This window comes from Dunckerocampus dactyliophorus, chromosome 20 (genome assembly GCF_027744805.1).
Source record: "Dunckerocampus dactyliophorus isolate RoL2022-P2 chromosome 20, RoL_Ddac_1.1, whole genome shotgun sequence".
Lineage (NCBI taxonomy): Eukaryota > Metazoa > Chordata > Actinopteri > Syngnathiformes > Syngnathidae > Dunckerocampus > Dunckerocampus dactyliophorus.
Window position 1 is genome coordinate 19,269,207 of NC_072838.1, and position 18,511 is coordinate 19,287,717.

An 18,511-nucleotide genomic window follows, 5' to 3' on the forward strand; every position below is an offset into this window, starting at 1 on the left:
GGTTCCAGTCCATCCAAGGGCCCTGATTGGCTAGAAGTTGTCCCTTTCTATTGGTCGGGTCTCACGTCATTCACATATGTCAGGGCGACGATTGGTCGGATGACCGGTAGTGATGTCCGTTGTCTTCCTGAAGCCGAACAGTAGAACACAGCCGGACAGAGTCAAGCTCGTTGAATCCAACTTTTACAAACAATTTCCCATTACAACAAAAGTATTTCCACAAGGTGACCAAATCTGACTGCCGTCAATAAACCTGTGTTCCGCCCAAAGGCGGCTTTACTGGCCTTGTGATCGCGCAGTTCCAGCCTCTTCAGGTCGGTGGGGAAGGCGAGGAGAAGCGGCTGCAGATGGAAGCTGCTCCGGCGAAGGCGAAGCTGCAGGGCCGCCTCCTGGTGTCCAGCCAACTGGACGCCAAAGACGAGCTGGAGGAGGTAAGCTCACCACGACCTCCCACCGGCGTGATTCATGGCTCTTCGGGAAAAACACAGCTAGCATGCTAGTTAGCATAGCTGGCAAGCGTCATTAGCCCGGTCGCTAGTGTGGACAATTGTTTCACATGCTAACATCAAGTTTACTTATTATGCTAATTTACGTAAACATATGGACTGCTTGAACTAAAGTAGCTCGCGTGCGCGCGCGTGTGTGTGTGTGTGTGTGTGTTTGCGCGCGCGCGCGTTTGCAGAAACTGGAGCGGTGTGTAGGAGTGGTTCATGCGTTGTCCAATGGACTTTCAGAGAGAGAAGCTAACGATGCTCTGACCGCCAACGTAAGACATAATGACCACACACACACACACACACACACACACACACACACATTGTAGTGATGGTGTTACCATGGTAACCAGGTGTGTAAAGGCCAGCAGCAACATGAAGAGGTGTGTCTTGGTCTCTTTGCTGTGCTCCTCACTGAACCTGCTCAGGCCCAGAGGGTAAGACTGCCACCACCGCCATGTCTGACATCACTGTGCCAACATATGTGTGTGTGCACGTGCAGTGTTACAGAGACCTGACACTCATGAACAGAGATGGAATGAACGTGATCCTGGTGAAGATCAACCAGATTCTAATGGAGAAGTTCCTCAAGCTGCAGGATGTTCCCAGGAAGCAGGTGAACACACATGCATGCGCACATGCACCTACATGGAGCACGGTGGCCTATAAACTCTGTGTTTGTGTGTGTGCAGCTGGTGTGGCTGGTCAGAGAGCTGGTGAAGAGCAGTGTGATGGGAGCTGATGGTGTCGTCATGACACTTCTCAAACAGATAGCAGGTTAGACACACATGCGCACACACACGCACGCATACATAGCTTGCACTGTGACATCAGTGTGTGTGCTCAGGAGGTGACGTGTCCACAAAGAATCTTTGGTTGGCTGAAAGTGTTCTTGACATCCTGCTGGAGCAAAAGTATGACACACACACATACACACACATACACACACACATGCGTGCCCACACTTTGAATAAAAAAACAGCTGTTCTACCTATTGGCTGTGTGTGCGTGTGTGTGTGTGCGTGCAGGGAGTGGGTTGTGAAGAGCGGGATGCTGATCGCCATGTCTGTGTACACGTTCCTACGCCTGATTGTTGACCATGGCGCTCCGAACTTGCTTCCTCTGCGCCAGAAAGAAGTGGATTTCTGCATCAGCATGCTGAGGGACAAGGTAAGGAGACAAGGAAGCAAGGAGGCAAGCGTAGCAGCTAGCCTGCTTTCATCCCGTGTGTCGGTGCTGCTTGTGCTTCCGTGCAGTTCTTGGAGTGCGTGATCATTGGGAGAGATCTGGTGCGCTTGCTTCAGAACGTGGCTCGTATCGCTGAGATGGAGCTCCTGTGGAGAGACCTCCTCCACAACCCTCAAGTCCTGAGTCCCCAGTTCACTGGTGAGAAGATTATAGCACACAGGAACCTTCCTGGGATTTTTTGGTTTTATTTTTTTTGGCGGGATGAAAAAACCTGGAGTCCGCACAGCGTTGGATGAGTAATTAGTTGCATCCTCACAGGGACCACTGGATGAAAAGGGTGTAATACATAAGGCACACCTACATGTGGCGCTGTAAACACACCCATGTGACACCAAAACCATAGAAGAAGAAAGAAGGCATGCACATTACGTCCGTCATGTTTTGCGTGCTTGGCTTGTCTAGACTGATGATTATGTGGAATCACGTATGCAAGTCATTGTGGAGGATGGGGGCTGGGGGCTGGGTCATGCCAGTGTAAATATTTACATATTATGTTGGCTTGTTGGTAGTGCTCCCTTCTGATCATGTGACCTGACAGAAAGTAGTGGTTTGCTTATCCACATGACAACAACACGCCAACGCTGTCTCATTTTCACCCTCTGGAAGCCATATTGGATATTATATTTAAAGGAAATGTGAGACATGAATGCACCTCTTTCTGTTTTCTGTGTTGTAAAGATATAAAAACAGGTAAAAAGAGGCAGCTACGAATGCATGTAATGGGACACGCCTATTCTGCCTCCAAAAAGGACCAACAAGGCTCCACTTCCATCATGTGAGCTGCATATGGACCACGTTGTTGTTATTATTGTTATTAACTTTGTTACACCCAAGAACTACGTTACTGCCGTAGTGACACCTCACCACACCACACTGGCTAGGCCCTAGCAGTCTAGCGACTAGCTTCACCACATATTCGCTCACAAGGCCTCAGGCCACTAGCCAAAGGTAACGCTACATATTGGAGCTGTGTTTTTGTTTTTGATGCTAGGTGTAGTGTTCCTTTCTATGTTGCTATGTGACATCAATGCACCCAGGAAGGACGCTCCCAAAATACTCCAAGTATTCCATGTTATCATGAATGTAGCTGCTACTACATGTTAACAGCGTGGATAGAAAACCACTAAACCTTGTTGGAGCTTTTTGGAGGTGTTTCCATAGGAGGAATAGGTGCGGCCCGTTACGTGCATTCATTAGCTGCCTCTTTTTACCTCTTTTTATATCTTTAGAAGGCACAGAAAAGAGAAAGCCGTGTGTTCATGTCTCGCATAAGGATGTGGATGATGGATGAATTTCCAGAAAACTTTTCCTTGAAAAACTATTGTTTCATGGCAGCCGCAACGCTGTTGAACAACCAAATACTTTACTTTTCCATCTGAGAACATTCCCACGTGAACATCCCTTTACAGCCTGTGTGTGTGTGTGTGTGCGTGCGTGCGTGTACATCAGGTATTCTCCAGCTGCTCACAGCTCGGACTTCCAGGAAGTTCCTGGCGTGCCGTCTGACCCCTGACATGGAGACCAAGCTGCTCTTCATGACGTCCAGGGTGAGAGGTGGCTTACTGCAAGCACCGTGTCTTCACAGGTGTCTTCACAGGTGTCCTGTGTCTAGGTGCGCTTCGGGCAGCAGAAGCGCTACCAGGACTGGTTCCAGAGGCAGTACCTGTCCATGGCCGAGAGCCAGTCTCTTCGCTGTGATCTGATTCGCTACATCTGCGGCGTGGTCCACCCGTCCAATGAGGTCCTCAGCTCTGACATCCTGCCGCGCTGGGCCATCATCGGCTGGTTGCTCACCACCTGCACGGTAAGCCCGCTTGGAGGTCGCTGAAAGGTCATGACCTTTCACCTCTCAACAACGTGTGTGCGTGTGCGCAGTCCAACGTGGCCGCCTCCAACGCTAAGTTGGCGCTTTTCTACGATTGGCTCTTCTTCAATCCCGACAAAGACAGCATCATGAACATAGGTGACACACACACACACACACACACACACCTAGAAGGCTTCATTGTAATCAAGGTCATGTGACACAGAGCCCGCCATCTTGGTGATGCATCATTCCATGAAACCTCATCCCGCCATCACAGCCACGCTGCTCGACTTCATGTGTCGGGTGAGACCCCTCTTCCTCCTGGTCACATGACCTGCTGGGCCAATAGGAGGCATGCTACATGTTTCACTACATGGTCTCCTACTTCCCTGTCACCTTGCTTCCTACCCTGTCTCCTCAGATCATTCCTCATTTCTTTCCTCCACTGGAAGTTCAAGTTCGTCAAGGCGTCTTTAACTCACTCAACTTCATCATGGAGAAGAGAGTGCTGGCGTAAGACACACACACACACACACACACAGACTATATATATATATATATATATATATACGAAGTACACTAGGTCCTCAACTTACGAACATCCGACATGCGAACATTCGGAGATACGAACGCAAGCTGACTGGTCTATATTTTCATGTATATTTCCTTGTAGTAACTTCATCAGTATTTATACTGCTACATGCTTGACCAGTAGAGGGCACTGTGACACTAAGTCTAACCACCACCACCATTTGTCCTTTTTTTCAATATCTCCTCCTCTTCCACCACCACAACGACGTATGCTCGACCACTTCTCTTCAAAGGTAAATAACATTTATCATTACGTATTATTATATCATTTTTATTATTGTTTTTTTCATTAATAATCCTCATTTAATATTACTACTGCATCCAAACTCATATTTACATACATACACATATACTGTATATGTATACACGTACATGTATTACCTATATCATTGGTAATATTCCTTTTATTGGACTTATGAACAAATCGACTTGCGAACGGTTGTCTGGAACCAATTGTGTTCGTTAGTTGGGGACTTGTGTGTGTGTGTGTGTGTGTGTGTATATATGTATATGTATATATATATATACACACACACACACACACACACACACACACACACACACACACACACACACACAGTATATGGTGTGGAAAAGTGTTTGCCACTTCCTGATGTCTTATTTTGTGCATGTTTGTCACACTTCAATGTTTCAGGTAAATATTAGTCAATGACAACACAACTCACAACTCACACTTTTTAAATTGAACTTTTTATGATTAAATCCAAAGCTACATGGCCTCGTTAAAACATAACTTAACAGAGATGAATTGAGATCTATCAGTGTGGAAAAGGTTATAAAGCCATTTCTAAAGCTTTGGGATACAGCCAACCACAGTGAGAGCCATTATCCACAAATGGCCAAAACATGGAACAGTAGTGAACATTCCCAGGAGGGGCCAGCCAACCAAAATGACCCCAAGAGCACAGTGACAGCTCATCCGCAAGGTCACAAAAGACCCCACAACAACATCCAAAGAAGTGCAGGCTTCACTTGCCTCAGTTAAGGTCAGTGTTCATGACTCCATCGTAAGAAAGACGCTGGGCAAAAATGGCCTGCATGCCAGAGTTCCAAGACCAAAACCACTGCTGAACAAAATCAACATTAAGGCTCGTCTCAATTTTGCCAGAAAACATCTTGATGATCCCCAAGACCTTTGGTGAAATACTCAAAAGTTGAACGTTTTGGACAGTGTGTTTTCCATTAGATCTGGCATTTCAGAAAAAGAACATCATAGCAACAGTAAAATATGGGGGTGGTAGTGTGATGTTCTGGGCTGTTTTGCTGTGATAAATGGAAGCATGAATTCTGCTGAAGGAGAATGTTGGTGACCTCAAGCTGAAAGCAACTTGGGTTCTGCAGCAGGACAATGATCCCAAACACACCAGCAAGTCCACCTTTGAATGGCTGAAGACTTTGGAGTGGTCTAGTCCAAGTCCTGACCTGAATCCTATTGAGATGCTGTGGCATGACCGCCTCCAGTGTGGCTGAATGACAACAATTCTGCTAAATTCATCCACAGCGCTGGAAGAGACTCATTGCAAGTTATCAGTTGTTGCTGCTAGGAAGGGGGGGGGGCAACCAGTTATTAGCTTTAGGGGGCCATCACTTGTTCACACAGGGCCATGTAGCTTTGATTTAATAATAATAATAATAAAAAGTTCCATTTAAAAAGTGTTGAGTTGTGTTGTCATTGACTAATATTTACACTGTTGATGATGTGACACATTGAAGTGGGACAAACAGACATCAGGAAGCACCAGTGTATGTACACACTATGCACACACACACAGCTGCTCAGTGGCCAATGACTGCTCAGTGTGTGACTGGCCAATGACCGTGTTGTCGTAGTCACTTGGCGCCGTTGTTTGACAATCCCAAGTTGGACAGAGAACTTCGCTCAATGCTCAGAGAAAGATTCCCTGAGTTCTGCAGCGCTCCCTCACCACCTATGGAAGGTATGCGCACACACACACACACACACACACACACACACACACACACACAGACAGACAGATGGGATGTAAATGCATGTGTGTGTGTGTGTTTGTGCAGTGAAAATGGAGGAGATGGCGTCCATGGAGATGGACAACCACATGATGGACAAGGAGGAAGGTTGCTATGACAACACAGAAGCTGCCTTCAGTGATGATGAGGAGGAGATGAACAACAAAGGTGCACATCATCATCATCAGAACCATTCATCTTCATCAGCGTGCCTGTGTGTGTGTGTGTGTGTGTGTGTGTGTGTGTGTAACAGGAAAAAAGCGGGAGTTCAGGTTTCATCCAATCAGAGAGGCAGTGAGGGAGGAGCCTGCTGACATCACACCCTGGCTTGACCAATTAGAAGACACCATGAAGGACAAGGTCATCCAGCTGCAGAAGTCAAGGTCAGACTCATGAAGGTCAACATGTTTACTTTGATCATGTTTGCTAGTCGGTCATCACTATCATGTCTTCAGTGACACGGAGACACAGTGTGAAGTCATGCAGGACATTGTGGACCTCATCCTAGAGGTCTGTCTCACACACTCACACACACACACACACGTAGTGGGACATGTCAATGAGTGTGTGTGTGGGTGTTTTCCAGGAGGACTTTGACACGGAGCAGATGTCTGCCTTAGCTTCATGTCTAGCTGAAGTGTTTAAAGAACATTTCCGAGGAGATGTTCTACCAGAAGACATCACAGAAGAGTAAGACTGACAACACTGCTACTACTACACACTGTGTGTGATTCTTCTAACCTGCGTGTGTGTGTGTCAGGTCCCTGGAGGAGTCGGTGTGCAAGCCAGTGTGTCTGGTCTTCAGGAACCTGGTCACAATGCAGGAGGACAACAGCGGTTTCTCAGTTCTTCTTGACATGCTGGCTGAACTTTACCAGAAGCAACCTAAGATTGGTTACCATCTCCTCTACTATCTCAAAGCCAGGTAGGACACCCGCTACCACCATCACAGTCATCTCGCTCTAATGTATTTGTGTGTGTGCGTGCTCATGCGCAGCAAAGCGGCCAACGGGAAGATGATGTTGTACGAGTCGTTTGCTCAGGCCACAGCGTTAGGGGACCTTCACACATGTCTCATGATGGACATGAAGGCGTGTCAGGAAGATGATGTCCGATTACTTTGCTACCTGACACCCTCCATCTACTCTGAGGTAGACACACACACACACACACACACACACACACACACACACGCAATGTGTGAACATCTTGTTCCAGTTTCCTGATGAGACGTTGCGAAGTGGAGAGCTGCTCAACATGATCGTAGCCGTCATTGATTCCACACAGGTAACAGCTAGGCTAGCTTAGCTAGCACCAGGACTGCTAACGGATGCTAATGGGTGCTAATTGTGATTGGAATAAAGTTACAGGAGCTGATGTGTCATGTGATGATGGGCAACCTGGTGATGTTCCGCAAAGACTCGGTTCTCAACATCCTCAGTGAGCATGTGCACCGTCTTGACTGACTGTAGGCGGCGCCATCTTCACCCGCTTATCTTCTTCTTCCTCTTCCTCTTCTTCGTGACAGTCCAGTCATTGGACTGGGAGACGTTTGAGCAGTACAGCACCTGGCAACTCTTCCTGGCCCACAGCATCCCGCTGGAGACCATCATCACCATCCTGCAACACCTCAAGTACAAAGGTACTCATCATCATCATCATCAGCAGCAGCAGCAGCATCAGCATGATGATGATGATGATGATATCATGTCGTGTGTGTGTGTGTGTGTGTGTGTGTGTGTGTGTGTGTGTGTGTGTGTGTGTGTGTGTGTGTGTGTGTGTGTGTGTGTGTGTAGAACATCCAGAGGCCTTGTCCTGTCTGCTGCTGCAGCTACGCCGAGAAAAGTAACACACCACATAACTACACAACTACCACGCTGCTATACAACAACTACACACATCAGTAGTCAGTTTGTCCACTGAGTGTGTGTGTGTGTGTGTCAGGCCCAGTGAGGAGATGGTGAAGATGGTTCTGAGTAGACCATGTCACAGTGAGGACCAGTTCACCACCAGTCTTCTGAGACACTGGGCGTCCAAACATGACGACACTCTGGCAGAACACATCAAAGCTCAGCTCATCAAGAACAACAACCAACCCCGAAAGAGACAAAGGTTCTTACTTGGACCCACTAGGACTCAATCAAGACTTAATAGGACTCACTCAAGACTTATTAGAACTCATTTAGGACTCAATAGGATTTACTCAGGACTTATTGGAACTCATTTAGGACTCAATAGGACTTACTCAGGACATATTAGAACTCATTTGGGACTTAATAGGACTCTTTTAGGACTTTTTGTGTGTCTGTGTGTGTCCAGTCTTCGTAGTTCCAGCAGCAAACTGGCTCAGCTTACGTTGGAACAAATCCTAGAACACCTGGACAACCTGAGACTTAGTCTGAGCAATACCAAGAACAGCTGTGAGTATTGATTGAGTGTATTGATAGATGGTGTATTGATGGTTGAGCGCATTGATCGTGTGGTCAGTCTTCAGCCAGACTCCGATCCTTCAGGCTCTGCAGCACGTTCAGGCCAGTTGTGATGAAGTGCACAAGATGAGGTACGCACGCACACGCACACTCGGGCGTTCCCACGGTGATGGCATGACTTCCCTCTGCAGGTTCAGCGACCTGTTTGCGTTGGCTGAGGAGTACGAGGACTCACAGTCGAAGCCTTTGAAGTCTCGTCGTAAAGCGGCCGCCACATCGCCTCGCTCCAGGAAGGGCGTGGCTCCGCCCACCAACAACGAGGAGGAGAGCGCCTCCAGCAGCGCTTCGGTATGAACGACACGTGGGAACACGTTACGTACAGGCTTGCTGGCTTTGATGTCACTTCCTGTTTGTGCCTCAGGAGGAGGAAGACTCCAAGCCCAAAGCTCCAAAGAGGAAGAGGAAAGGTTCGTCAGCTGTCGGTTCAGACAGTGACTGATCGGCCTCGGCTCCCCCCACCAGACCCCCTGTGAACACTGGCCGTCAAGAGGCCCCGCCCCTTCCTCTGACACTCTGCTTTTAGCTGATGTGGCAGGAAGTGTCGGGGTCGGCGTTTTCCCACAATGCACTGTGATTTTAGCAGGATGTTTGTCACTTTTGCTTCTTGTGTTTTTTGGAACTCTTATTGTGGAGGTTTGTGACTTCCTGCTGTTTTTAGCAGCTTCTTCCTGTTTGTCACGCTGCAGTAAAATACATTGTATAAAATCTGCTGCTTTTACTTATTTTGAAAGCCAAGGCTGACATCATAGTATAGTCTGCTTCCTGTTTGCTAATGTTTGCTCCGCTCACACGGAGGCAGCAGGTGTGCTCGTCATGCGTGATGCGCTTCACCTGTGCAGTTCCTTGAAGAGTACACAAGAACGTTTCAGGTGACTCTTGAATCTTTTACTGGTACTGGTGCTGGACATCTTCTACTGGTAAGATGCACGTGCTAAGACTTCTGCTGCTTGGGTGACACTAGCCTTGTTTCGTCTTTCAGCCGCAATCATGTCCGAAGTCAAGTCGGGATCGTCTCTGCGGACTCTGGTTCTGACACCAAAGCGGATCCCGGACTTTTTCATCCCGTCCCGTGGTCCACACTTCCTGTTCTCCCCGCGGTGCCGCCGCAGGACCTCACCGCACCGGGACAGACTGCTCTCCGACCAGGATGACGACCGTCTGAGTCCGGGCCGCCGGCCGGGCCCGGTGTCCTCTCCTGGCGTTTTGCTGCCTCAGATTGCGCTCCTGGCAGCGGTGCCAAGGACTCGGCGGACAAGTCGGACTCTGACACAGATGTGATGACACATGCGGCCATGTCACTGACGCACGTGGGCAAGGTCATGACCCCGTACGGCTTCTGCGCCGTGCTGGCTGCCAGCCCGTGCACACGGCGCCGCAAGTCGCTGTTTCACCGCAACAAAAACCCAAAACCAGAGCTGCGCCGTCCAGTCCGACAGGGTCCCGCTGCTGCACAGGATTAGCTGCAGTCAGACCCACCGACGTCACTTTTAATTTCCTGTTTGTAATAAACACTTCATGACCTCTGTGTGACCTCTACCAAGCTTTTTTTTGGGCCCACCCACTTTCCAACATGAAGGATGGGCGTTGTCTTTATTGAATAAGCTTTATTTTCAGCATAAACATGACGTGTTTAAAATCATTCAATGTGAATTTTTCAAACAATTCTTTGACTCTTCAATGACATGTCAAGGTCACAGGTCATCTGGCTGCGTTTGGGTTTGTTCCGGTTCCGCTGGTGGGTCCTGGCTTCCGCCTGAGGAACAGGATTTGTCTTTCTGGGATGCCAGGTGGAAAAGGTTAACAAGGTCATGGAAACGAAGACGCACCTGCGAGGAAGAGACCTTTAACATGTGACCAAAACTTTGGCAGCAGAAGCCCTGCCCCCTCTCACCTGGTGAGCCGTCTTGTTTCCCAGGTGGGCGGAGACTTGTTGGAATGTTTTCTGATTGGCTCCTCGCTGCTGACAGGCAGTCAGGATGGCGCGGTCCGCTTCCCTGAAACAGGAAGTCACACTTCTATTTCCTGCACGTCGACACGTAGGTGTGGGTGTGGCCTCACCGGGTCCAGATAATTAGTCTTTCTCCGTTTACGCCCATTGAGACATTTTTGGCAAAAACTGCATGCTTTGGCGCTTTGTGGGCTGGTGCGTCTTGGCGCCGGTTTCTGTCTGCAAGATGACAGCCTGGTGTTCCACGAGACGACGCCCACAATTTCTGCTGAGAAAAAAACTCATGAATATTTATCTTCCACCTCAATGTGTGTTTCTACCTTGAATGGCGGACAGGAAGTTAAAGATTCAAGTGAGGACGTTCCTCCGTCTTCTACTGGCGCCAAGGTCACACCCGGATCCCCTTTGGCTTCCGCCTCCTTGGCCACAAGCAGGTCAGAGTCGGAGCATGTTGAGGATTCTGACAGATGCAAGACAGGAAGCTCCGCCTCTTTGCTGTCCTGCATGTCTGTGTGGTTGGGAAAGGGTGGAGTCTCACCCCTCCCACATTGTCTGTTCTGACTGGTCGGTCCACTGGGTGTCATGGGGGGGGGCGGATGCTGAACAAAACCTGTGCGGCGGAAGTCAAGGTTGGGGGGCGGGCGGGGTGGATAGCACACTTGGGTTGGGAAGCTGTTGGTGGAGAGGGCGGAGCCAGGTAGACTGTTGATTTGTTTGACTGCTGCTAAGACAATAGGGATACTCCTCTGGGAGAGAGGAGGCGGACATGAGAAGATATGATATGTGATATATAGTGTGTGCGTGTGTGTGCGTGCCTCACCAGTAACCACAGAGGCATGATGCTCAAGGGTCTTTCCACTGGGGGGCGCTGCTCTGATGCATCAACGTGACAGGAGGCCAGTGGCATGGACCACAACACATGCTGGTGCCAGTACGCCTGCACACACACACTCTTACAATCCAGCAGAGGTGTGTGTGTGTGTGTGTGTGTGTGTGCGTGTTACCTTGACCATGTTGTCGGGGGTGCCAGGTCTGCAGCACTGCAGGATTCTGCGTCGCACCTGAAGATGACTTTTGCCCAATAGAAACTCAGACACCAGCTTGGTCGGGTCCCATGACCCCTCCATGTTCCTCAGACCCAGAACCAACAAACTGGCCAATGCACACACACACTCCTGATTGGTCTAAATCATCTTCACTGCTGTGCTTTTTTATTTCTACATCTGACTGTGTGTGTGTGTGTACCAGTCTTCTGCTGCAGTAAAGGCAGCTGTCCTGCGGGGGCAGTAGAGAGCTGGATCCAGACTGACACACGGCAGAAGTTCTGGGTAGAGGAAAACTGAACAAGTAGCAAAGATCCATGCCAACTCAGCTGGCATGATGGGAAAACAGCGCACTGGAAACACACACACAGAAATGGTTCTTATTAAGGAAAAGTTTGCATCTTTCTCTTTTCTGTGTTCTAAAGATATGAAAAGAGGCAGCTACGAATGGGACACACCTATTCTGCCTCCAGAAAGCGCCAACAAGGCTCCATTTCCATAATGTGAGCTGCATATGAACCACATTGTTATTATTATTATTATTATTATTATTACTGTATTTAAGGCCTAGGCTACCAGCACTTCGGATGAGGAGAGAAACGTCCGACACATTCTTCACAGAAGTAAAGATGATGTCTCAAGAAGCCTTTCCCTCAATGGACAACTCCTGTACGACTGAGAGCCTACACAGACGTATTATTATTATTGTTATTAACATTGTTACGCCCAAGAACTATCTTATTGGCATAGTGACACCTCACCACACCACACCGGCTAGTAGTAGTACTAGCCGGCTAGCAACCAGCTTCACCACACACTTGCTCACAATGCCTCAGGCCACTAGCCAAAGGTAACGCTACATATTCGAGCTGCTGCCACTGCTGCTGTACATCCATCCATCCATCCATCCATCCATCCATCCATCTTCTCCCACTTATTCGAGGTGGGAGCACATCACTGTAGACGCCGCACCGATCCACCTGTCCATCTCACGTTGCACCTTTCCCAGACAACAAGGTATACGCCTGTCATGAAAACTGATAAATCAATTAATCCAACAATAAACAAACAGGTGGATAATTATGCTGGCCTGGATAAATTGACATGTGCATGCGTGTGTGTGTTTTCATCTCTGTGCCACACAGGCTGGATGACAAGAGGGTTCACTCTGCATGTGTCTGTGTGCTTTGGTTCTATAGTGGAATGAACTGAGAGCGTGAGCCCTCCTGTCCTCTCATTCAGCCTCTTTGTGGAGGCAGGGCTACTAGTGAGTGGCCATAGGATGCTAGCACCAAATTAGCCTGGTGAGAAAGTATACGCTAACACAAATGAAGGCACAGAAGCCATGGTTTCTAAGGTGAACGCAACATTCCCAGTGTGGGAATATTTTAAACAGCAAGAACAAGGTGAGCGCATGAAGACAGACAACGCCATATGTTGTATTTGTTGGAAAGTAGTGACGAGGAAGCAGGGGAACACCACCAACTTAACTTCCTTTTCAGTTTTCCCAACTGGGGAAAACAAACTCCAGCTGGAGGTGCAGCAGAGCCTTCATCCTTCATACTGCAAGTATTCCATGTTACCATGAAAGTACCTGCTACTACATGCTCATAGCCTGGATACAAACCCACTAAATCTGGTTGGAGCTTTTTGGAGCTCTTTTCATAGGCCAAATACGTGTATTCCTGCCTCTTTTTTAGCTTTACAACATACAGAAAAGAGAAAGACGTGTGTTCATCTGTGGATGATGGCTACTTTTCCTTTCAATAATGACTGGGGGGGTGTAACTCACTCTGTCCACGTGTGTCAGGTGGGTGCTTGCGTGTCACATAGCTGATGGGGTGATGTTGCAGCTCGTCCAGCAGCTGCAGCGCCCCGCGCAGGTTGGATGCTCTAAAAGCGCTGACGTCAGAGCGATGCTGTGACGACATCATCAGCTCGCCTCTTTGGGCCAACACGTCTAACTCAAACTGACAGGCACGTTGTCATAGCAACATGATGATGTCATCATGTTTGTGTGTGTGTGTGTGTGTAGTTACCAGGAAGTGTCTAGTGGTTTCAGCTTCACTGTGAAGTTCTTCTACAGGTGAAGTCAGCAGGTGAACCTCAGCCAACAGCTGAACATGCTACACACACACACACACACACACACACGCACGCACACACACACAGTCAGACAGTGCACGTGCGTGTGTGTGTGTGTGAGTGCATACCTGCTGCAGCTGCTGCTTGAGTGTGTTGCGTTGTTGTGTATCCAGCGTCAGTGTGTATGTGTGTGTACAGTGTTTGTGTTGTGTGCTTCTGATGAAGGCTAGCTGCTGCTTGACGGTACGCCGCTCTCTGATTGGTCTGTTCTCGCCACTGTGCCCATGTTTGGACATGTCACACACGTGTGTGTCAACACGCTTGTCAAGTGTGGGCGTGTCCTCATGTGGCTCCTCCTCCTCTTCATGTCCTTCCTCATCCACTTCCTGCCCCCCCAGGTCACCTTTCAGCTGGCAACACAGTGCACGTTACACAGTGCACGTTAGTTGACACACACTCACTTTGCTCTGTGTGTGTGTGTGTGTGTGTGGGGGGGGGGGGTGTCACCGTGTCAAACAGCTCCTCCATCAGTTCATTCACTTCCTTTTCTGTAGAACAACATCCAATTTAGCATGATGACCACTCTGTGTGTATGTGTGTGTGTGTGTGTGTGTGTGTGTGTGTGTGTGTGCGTGCATACTGACTGGTGATGCGGACTGCCTTGTCGTCACGGTAATCCTCCTGGTCTGGTTCATCAATGTCAGCCAGGAAGTTGTACTCTGGATCATCATCATCATCACACTCCTCTGAAAGTTCACACGCACACACATGCACACGCTAGAGGGGTTAATGTTGGCAGGTAGGAGGACATAAAGTGTGTGAGTCTTCTCACCATCGTCCATGTCAGAGTTCATCAGGCCTCTCAACCAAACGGTCCACTCTCTGTCCTCGGGGGCGGAGCCACAGTCGTACATGTCAGGCGTGATGTCTGGTGCTCGGAGCTCCGCCTCCAGTTGGCCCAGAGGGACATCACGAAGAGGACGCTTTGAGCGTGTCCGGTACGCCATCAGCCCGACTTCATCGTCTGACTGCGACAGAGGCTGACACTGCATGCACGTAAATACATCGTATTACTATGTATTACTCTTTTACTATATATATCACTCATACTGTATCATCATATTCCGATATGGATACCATAATTTGATATAATATATGATATTTTATTTAAAGTAGAATGAATTGATAATATATTGTATTTTATTTACCATTGTCTATCGAGACAGAAGGACGCCAGAGAGAGAATATGTAGAGTGGATAGCATTAAGAAGTGTCTTGGGTCCTAAGGATGTTGAATAGAAATGTGTGGAGTAAACCCACCCACCACCTTGTAATGTACTGCATTTTAATTACTATATATATCTATGTATTACTACAATACTGTTATATACTGTATGTACATGCATGATCAATACTATTCTGTATGTTGTACATGTATAAAGAACATTATCAATGCCATAACACATGTTATCAATAGTGTTGTGTACAGTATGTATATACAGTATAGAGCAGGGGTCACCAACGTGGTGCCCGCGGGCACCAGGTAGCCCCCCACGACCACATGAGGTGCCCGCAAGCCTGCTTTTCATTCAGGTTTTCAGTTATTAATGTGAGAACACTAGAAAGAAAAGTATTCTGAAACATAAAATGTGAGTTGTGGACACCAGCATTTTGTGAATGTTTTGGTAAAACAAGCATATTTGATCTGTTTGGGTTGAAATAAGGTATGAAAATCATTTCTACAAAAATGAGTAGCTTGTGGCCATTTTCATTTTCTAAAAGTAGCTCTCACAAGAAAAAACGTTGGTGACCCCTGATCTAGAGCATTATCAATACCATAATACATGTTTATCAATAGTGTTGTGTATGTATATACAGTATAGAGCATCATCAATACCATAATACACTACGTCCCCAACTAACAAACACAATTGGTTCCAGACGACCGTTCTTAAGTCGAATTGTTCTTAAGTCGAAAAAAAAATGAATATTACCAATGATATAGGTACAACATGTACGTGTATACATATACAGTATATGTGTATGTATGTAAATATGAGTTTTGATGCAGTAGGAATATTAAACGAGGATAATTAATGAAAAAACCAATAATAAAAATGATATAATAATACGTAATAATAAATGTTATTTACCTTTGAAAAGGAGTGGTTGAGCATACATCGTTGTGGTGGAGGAGGAGTATTTATTGATAAAAAGGACAAATGGTGGTGGTCGTTCGACTTTTCTAAAAGAGGTAGTGTTCTGTGGGTGGTGTAGAATTAAGCAGGCTTATTAACTCTTCATAAACTTTAATCACACGCTCTGTCCGGGTTGTATCATACAACTCTTAGCCTTCCTCTCTCCTCTTCCTCATCTTCCTATATCTGTTGGTCCCATTAGCAGTGTCACAGTGCCCTCTGCTGGTCAAGCATGTACCAGTATAAACATGGGTTTGCCGGTCAATTATGTAGCAGTACAAATATGGACTTATGAGGCAAAACATGAAAATATAGACCAGTCGGCTTGTGTTCGTATCTCCGAATGTTTGCACGCCGGATGTTCGTTAGTAGGGGACTTAGTGTACATGTTTATCAATAGTGTTGTGGTATTTATGAGTAAAAAAGCCCATGCTGGTAATAATAGTAAAAAGTAGTGTGACCTGGTAAGGTTCCATACACACAGCCAGTTCCTCCTCCACAGCATGAAGCTTCTCCAAGAAAGTGCTGTCTGTCACTACTTTGGGAGGTGGGGCTTTGGGAAGGGGGGGAGGAGCCATGGGGACAGACTCCACCCTGAAATGGCAGGATGGCGCTCGAGAACTCTGAAGGAGAAGACGACATGCTGAAAAGGCGCTCACACAAACGTGTCTCAGGGTCCTGGTGTTACCTTCCAGGGGCAGCGGGGGTCCTGGTCCGGCCTCTGCACTGCACTTCCTCTAGGTGGCGATGCCGCACTCTCCAAGTCACTCTCCTGCAACGTCTGGCACACATCAATGGAGCATCAGTGAGTGTCATGAATGCAGCCAATCAGATCTCAGTCTCACGTCTTCAGCCGTCTCATCCTCCTCTTCCTCATCAGGATGGTACTCTTCATCAGAGGAGTCTTCCTCAGCCAGAGGGATGTCAACAAACTGGGGAGCCTAAGCCAACACACACACACACACACACACAACTTCTCTCACATCTATTCAAAAGCTCGTTTGGCTCACCTTTTTGATCTACCTTGGAAACCTGACTGCTCTTCTTGATGGGCGAGATGTTCCATGCTGGGATCACCTGACAGGAAGCGAGCAGGGCGGACAGGGAGTGAGCGGGGCAGACAACATGAAGGCCCCCAAAAAGCCAAAGAGGTCTCACCACGCCTTTTTCCACAACTTCTTTCAGCTTGGATCGAGTCATTTTGGGCTCCTGAGCAGCAAAAGAGCTTTCAAGGAGCAATCAATAACACATGAACAACATCAGCATACCAACTCACAAATGGAGGCATGGCGTCCGTCTGGTTGATAGCAGCTTTCATCATGGCCACCACGTGTTCATTGGTGATGACTTCCTGGAGGTCAAAGGTAAATGTCATGACCCACACAACTCACACAGCCGTCAATAAGACACACACACTCACGTGGATGATGTTGCGCACGTTCACGCTGGTCAGCTTGTGTTGTTTGGACTTGTTCTCCAGTGACTGGTCCAGCTGTCTGTCAATCAACTCTCCGCCCGCCCCCTCTTCTTCTCTCTGATCCTCTTCCCCCGTTTCAGTCTTCCTCTTCCTCCTCACCGCTCTCCTCCTAGCGCTCTTAGCGTGTTGATCACCTAGAACGCCAAGCAGCAGCCAGTCAGACGTGTGGATGGAGTTGTCATGACGACAGTTTGTGGGCATTACCTGTGGTGATGATGAGGCTGGACTCTGTGGCGTCCTCTTCAACCGGCGAGCATCCCTCCTCGCCAAGCCCACGTTGATGGGATGTTCCCAGTTTCAGGCGTGTGGCAGAGTTCATGGTGGATGACCGTGACCTGTGACCTCTGGGAACTCAGGCTAGCACCAGGTCACCCAGTGTGTATGAATTTAACTCTGTGATTACTACTAGCATTATACATTAAACCGTCGCAGAATAGAATAGAAGAATAGTCATACACATTAACGGCTAGTTTGTTTTCATGATCATTCGTGTTAACACGTCGTCACTAGACAATCGATGTTAAAAGTGTTTCCGTTGATGTAGTTCAACCGAAGCATTAGAAAGTATGCACAATAGCTAACAGCTAGCTTCATTTGCGACTATCATGGACGCGCACACATCACGTGAGCTAGCATACGCGCAAGCGGCTATTAGTCGTTACATCAAAGAGTAAAGTGTATATTTGTGCACAAGAACGATCATCATCTTCGCCTTCATCAGCACTAGCAAGCAACACTCCCTTGCTTTCCTTCATGAAGCTTCTTCTTCTCCTTTCTTCTGTTTCTTCAACTTACTGCCCCCTTCCGGAATGACGGCACATGACACCTTGTCGCTCTATTCGATGTCATCTGACTTCCATCGATTCATGTCCTGCCATGTTAAATAAGCTAATTGTCTTCTTTTCTCAACTTGCTCTTAAATGACAACGTGCATATGAACAACGTCAAGTACATTTATTTGTCTTGACAGTAAATAAGAGCCGTCATTAAACGGAGCCGTGTGATTGGCAGTTTGAATGACATGACATCCACCAATGAGACGCTCCTCGTTGTTTTGTTGGCTTACATTTTCTACTGACGTAAAAAGCCGCGAGCCTTCACAAAAAAAGTCCGTGACTCAATCA

The 18,511-nt window shown here is 47.7% G+C and overlaps 2 protein-coding genes across 7 annotated transcripts; one reads left to right on the forward strand and one right to left on the reverse strand.

Moving 5' to 3' along the window:
• Nucleotides 1-115: 115 nt before the first annotated feature.
• On the forward strand, nt 116-10,273 carry ints3 (integrator complex subunit 3). Of its 2 annotated transcripts, XR_008567138.1 has the most exons (30): nt 116-431; nt 683-766; nt 848-931; nt 997-1,110; nt 1,187-1,271; nt 1,342-1,408; nt 1,523-1,664; nt 1,751-1,880; nt 3,192-3,289; nt 3,355-3,546; nt 3,618-3,705; nt 3,773-3,852; nt 3,971-4,062; nt 5,992-6,098; nt 6,196-6,315; nt 6,401-6,530; nt 6,603-6,657; nt 6,734-6,837; nt 6,908-7,072; nt 7,145-7,298; nt 7,366-7,434; nt 7,512-7,587; nt 7,676-7,789; nt 7,944-7,992; nt 8,092-8,259; nt 8,467-8,567; nt 8,635-8,707; nt 8,768-8,924; nt 8,998-9,505; nt 9,616-10,273. XR_008567138.1 is itself a non-coding variant. In XM_054763277.1 (29 exons), exons 1-29 carry the CDS (start codon nt 348-350, stop codon nt 9,073-9,075), a joined length of 3,060 nt encoding a protein of 1,019 aa, XP_054619252.1. In that variant the 5' UTR covers nt 116-347; the 3' UTR covers nt 9,076-10,273. The 2 variants fall into 2 exon arrangements, 1 of the variants encoding a protein (XP_054619252.1); XM_054763277.1 differs by having other exon boundaries at nt 8,998-10,273.
• On the reverse strand, nt 10,150-18,370 carry gon4la (gon-4 like a). Of its 5 annotated transcripts, XM_054763283.1 has the most exons (21): nt 17,592-18,363; nt 17,331-17,521; nt 17,187-17,261; nt 17,069-17,119; nt 16,934-16,987; nt 16,756-16,851; nt 16,599-16,691; nt 16,372-16,533; nt 14,545-14,758; nt 14,357-14,458; nt 14,220-14,260; nt 13,841-14,122; nt 13,667-13,753; nt 13,420-13,597; nt 11,830-11,980; nt 11,589-11,736; nt 11,405-11,521; nt 10,905-11,330; nt 10,695-10,852; nt 10,528-10,630; nt 10,156-10,462 (listed from the first exon to the last, which is right to left on the reverse strand). In XM_054763283.1, the coding sequence occupies exons 1-21, from the start codon at nt 17,704-17,706 to the stop codon at nt 10,328-10,330; spliced, it is 2,979 nt and encodes a 992-aa protein (XP_054619258.1). In that variant the 5' UTR covers nt 17,707-18,363; the 3' UTR covers nt 10,156-10,327. The 5 variants fall into 5 exon arrangements, with proteins under 5 accessions (XP_054619257.1, XP_054619255.1, XP_054619253.1 ...); XM_054763282.1 differs by having other exon boundaries at nt 10,150-10,411; nt 16,934-17,119; nt 17,592-18,370; XM_054763280.1 differs by having other exon boundaries at nt 10,152-10,462; nt 13,420-13,546; nt 16,934-17,119; nt 17,592-18,368.
• Between the last annotated feature and the right edge of the window lie 141 nt (nt 18,371-18,511).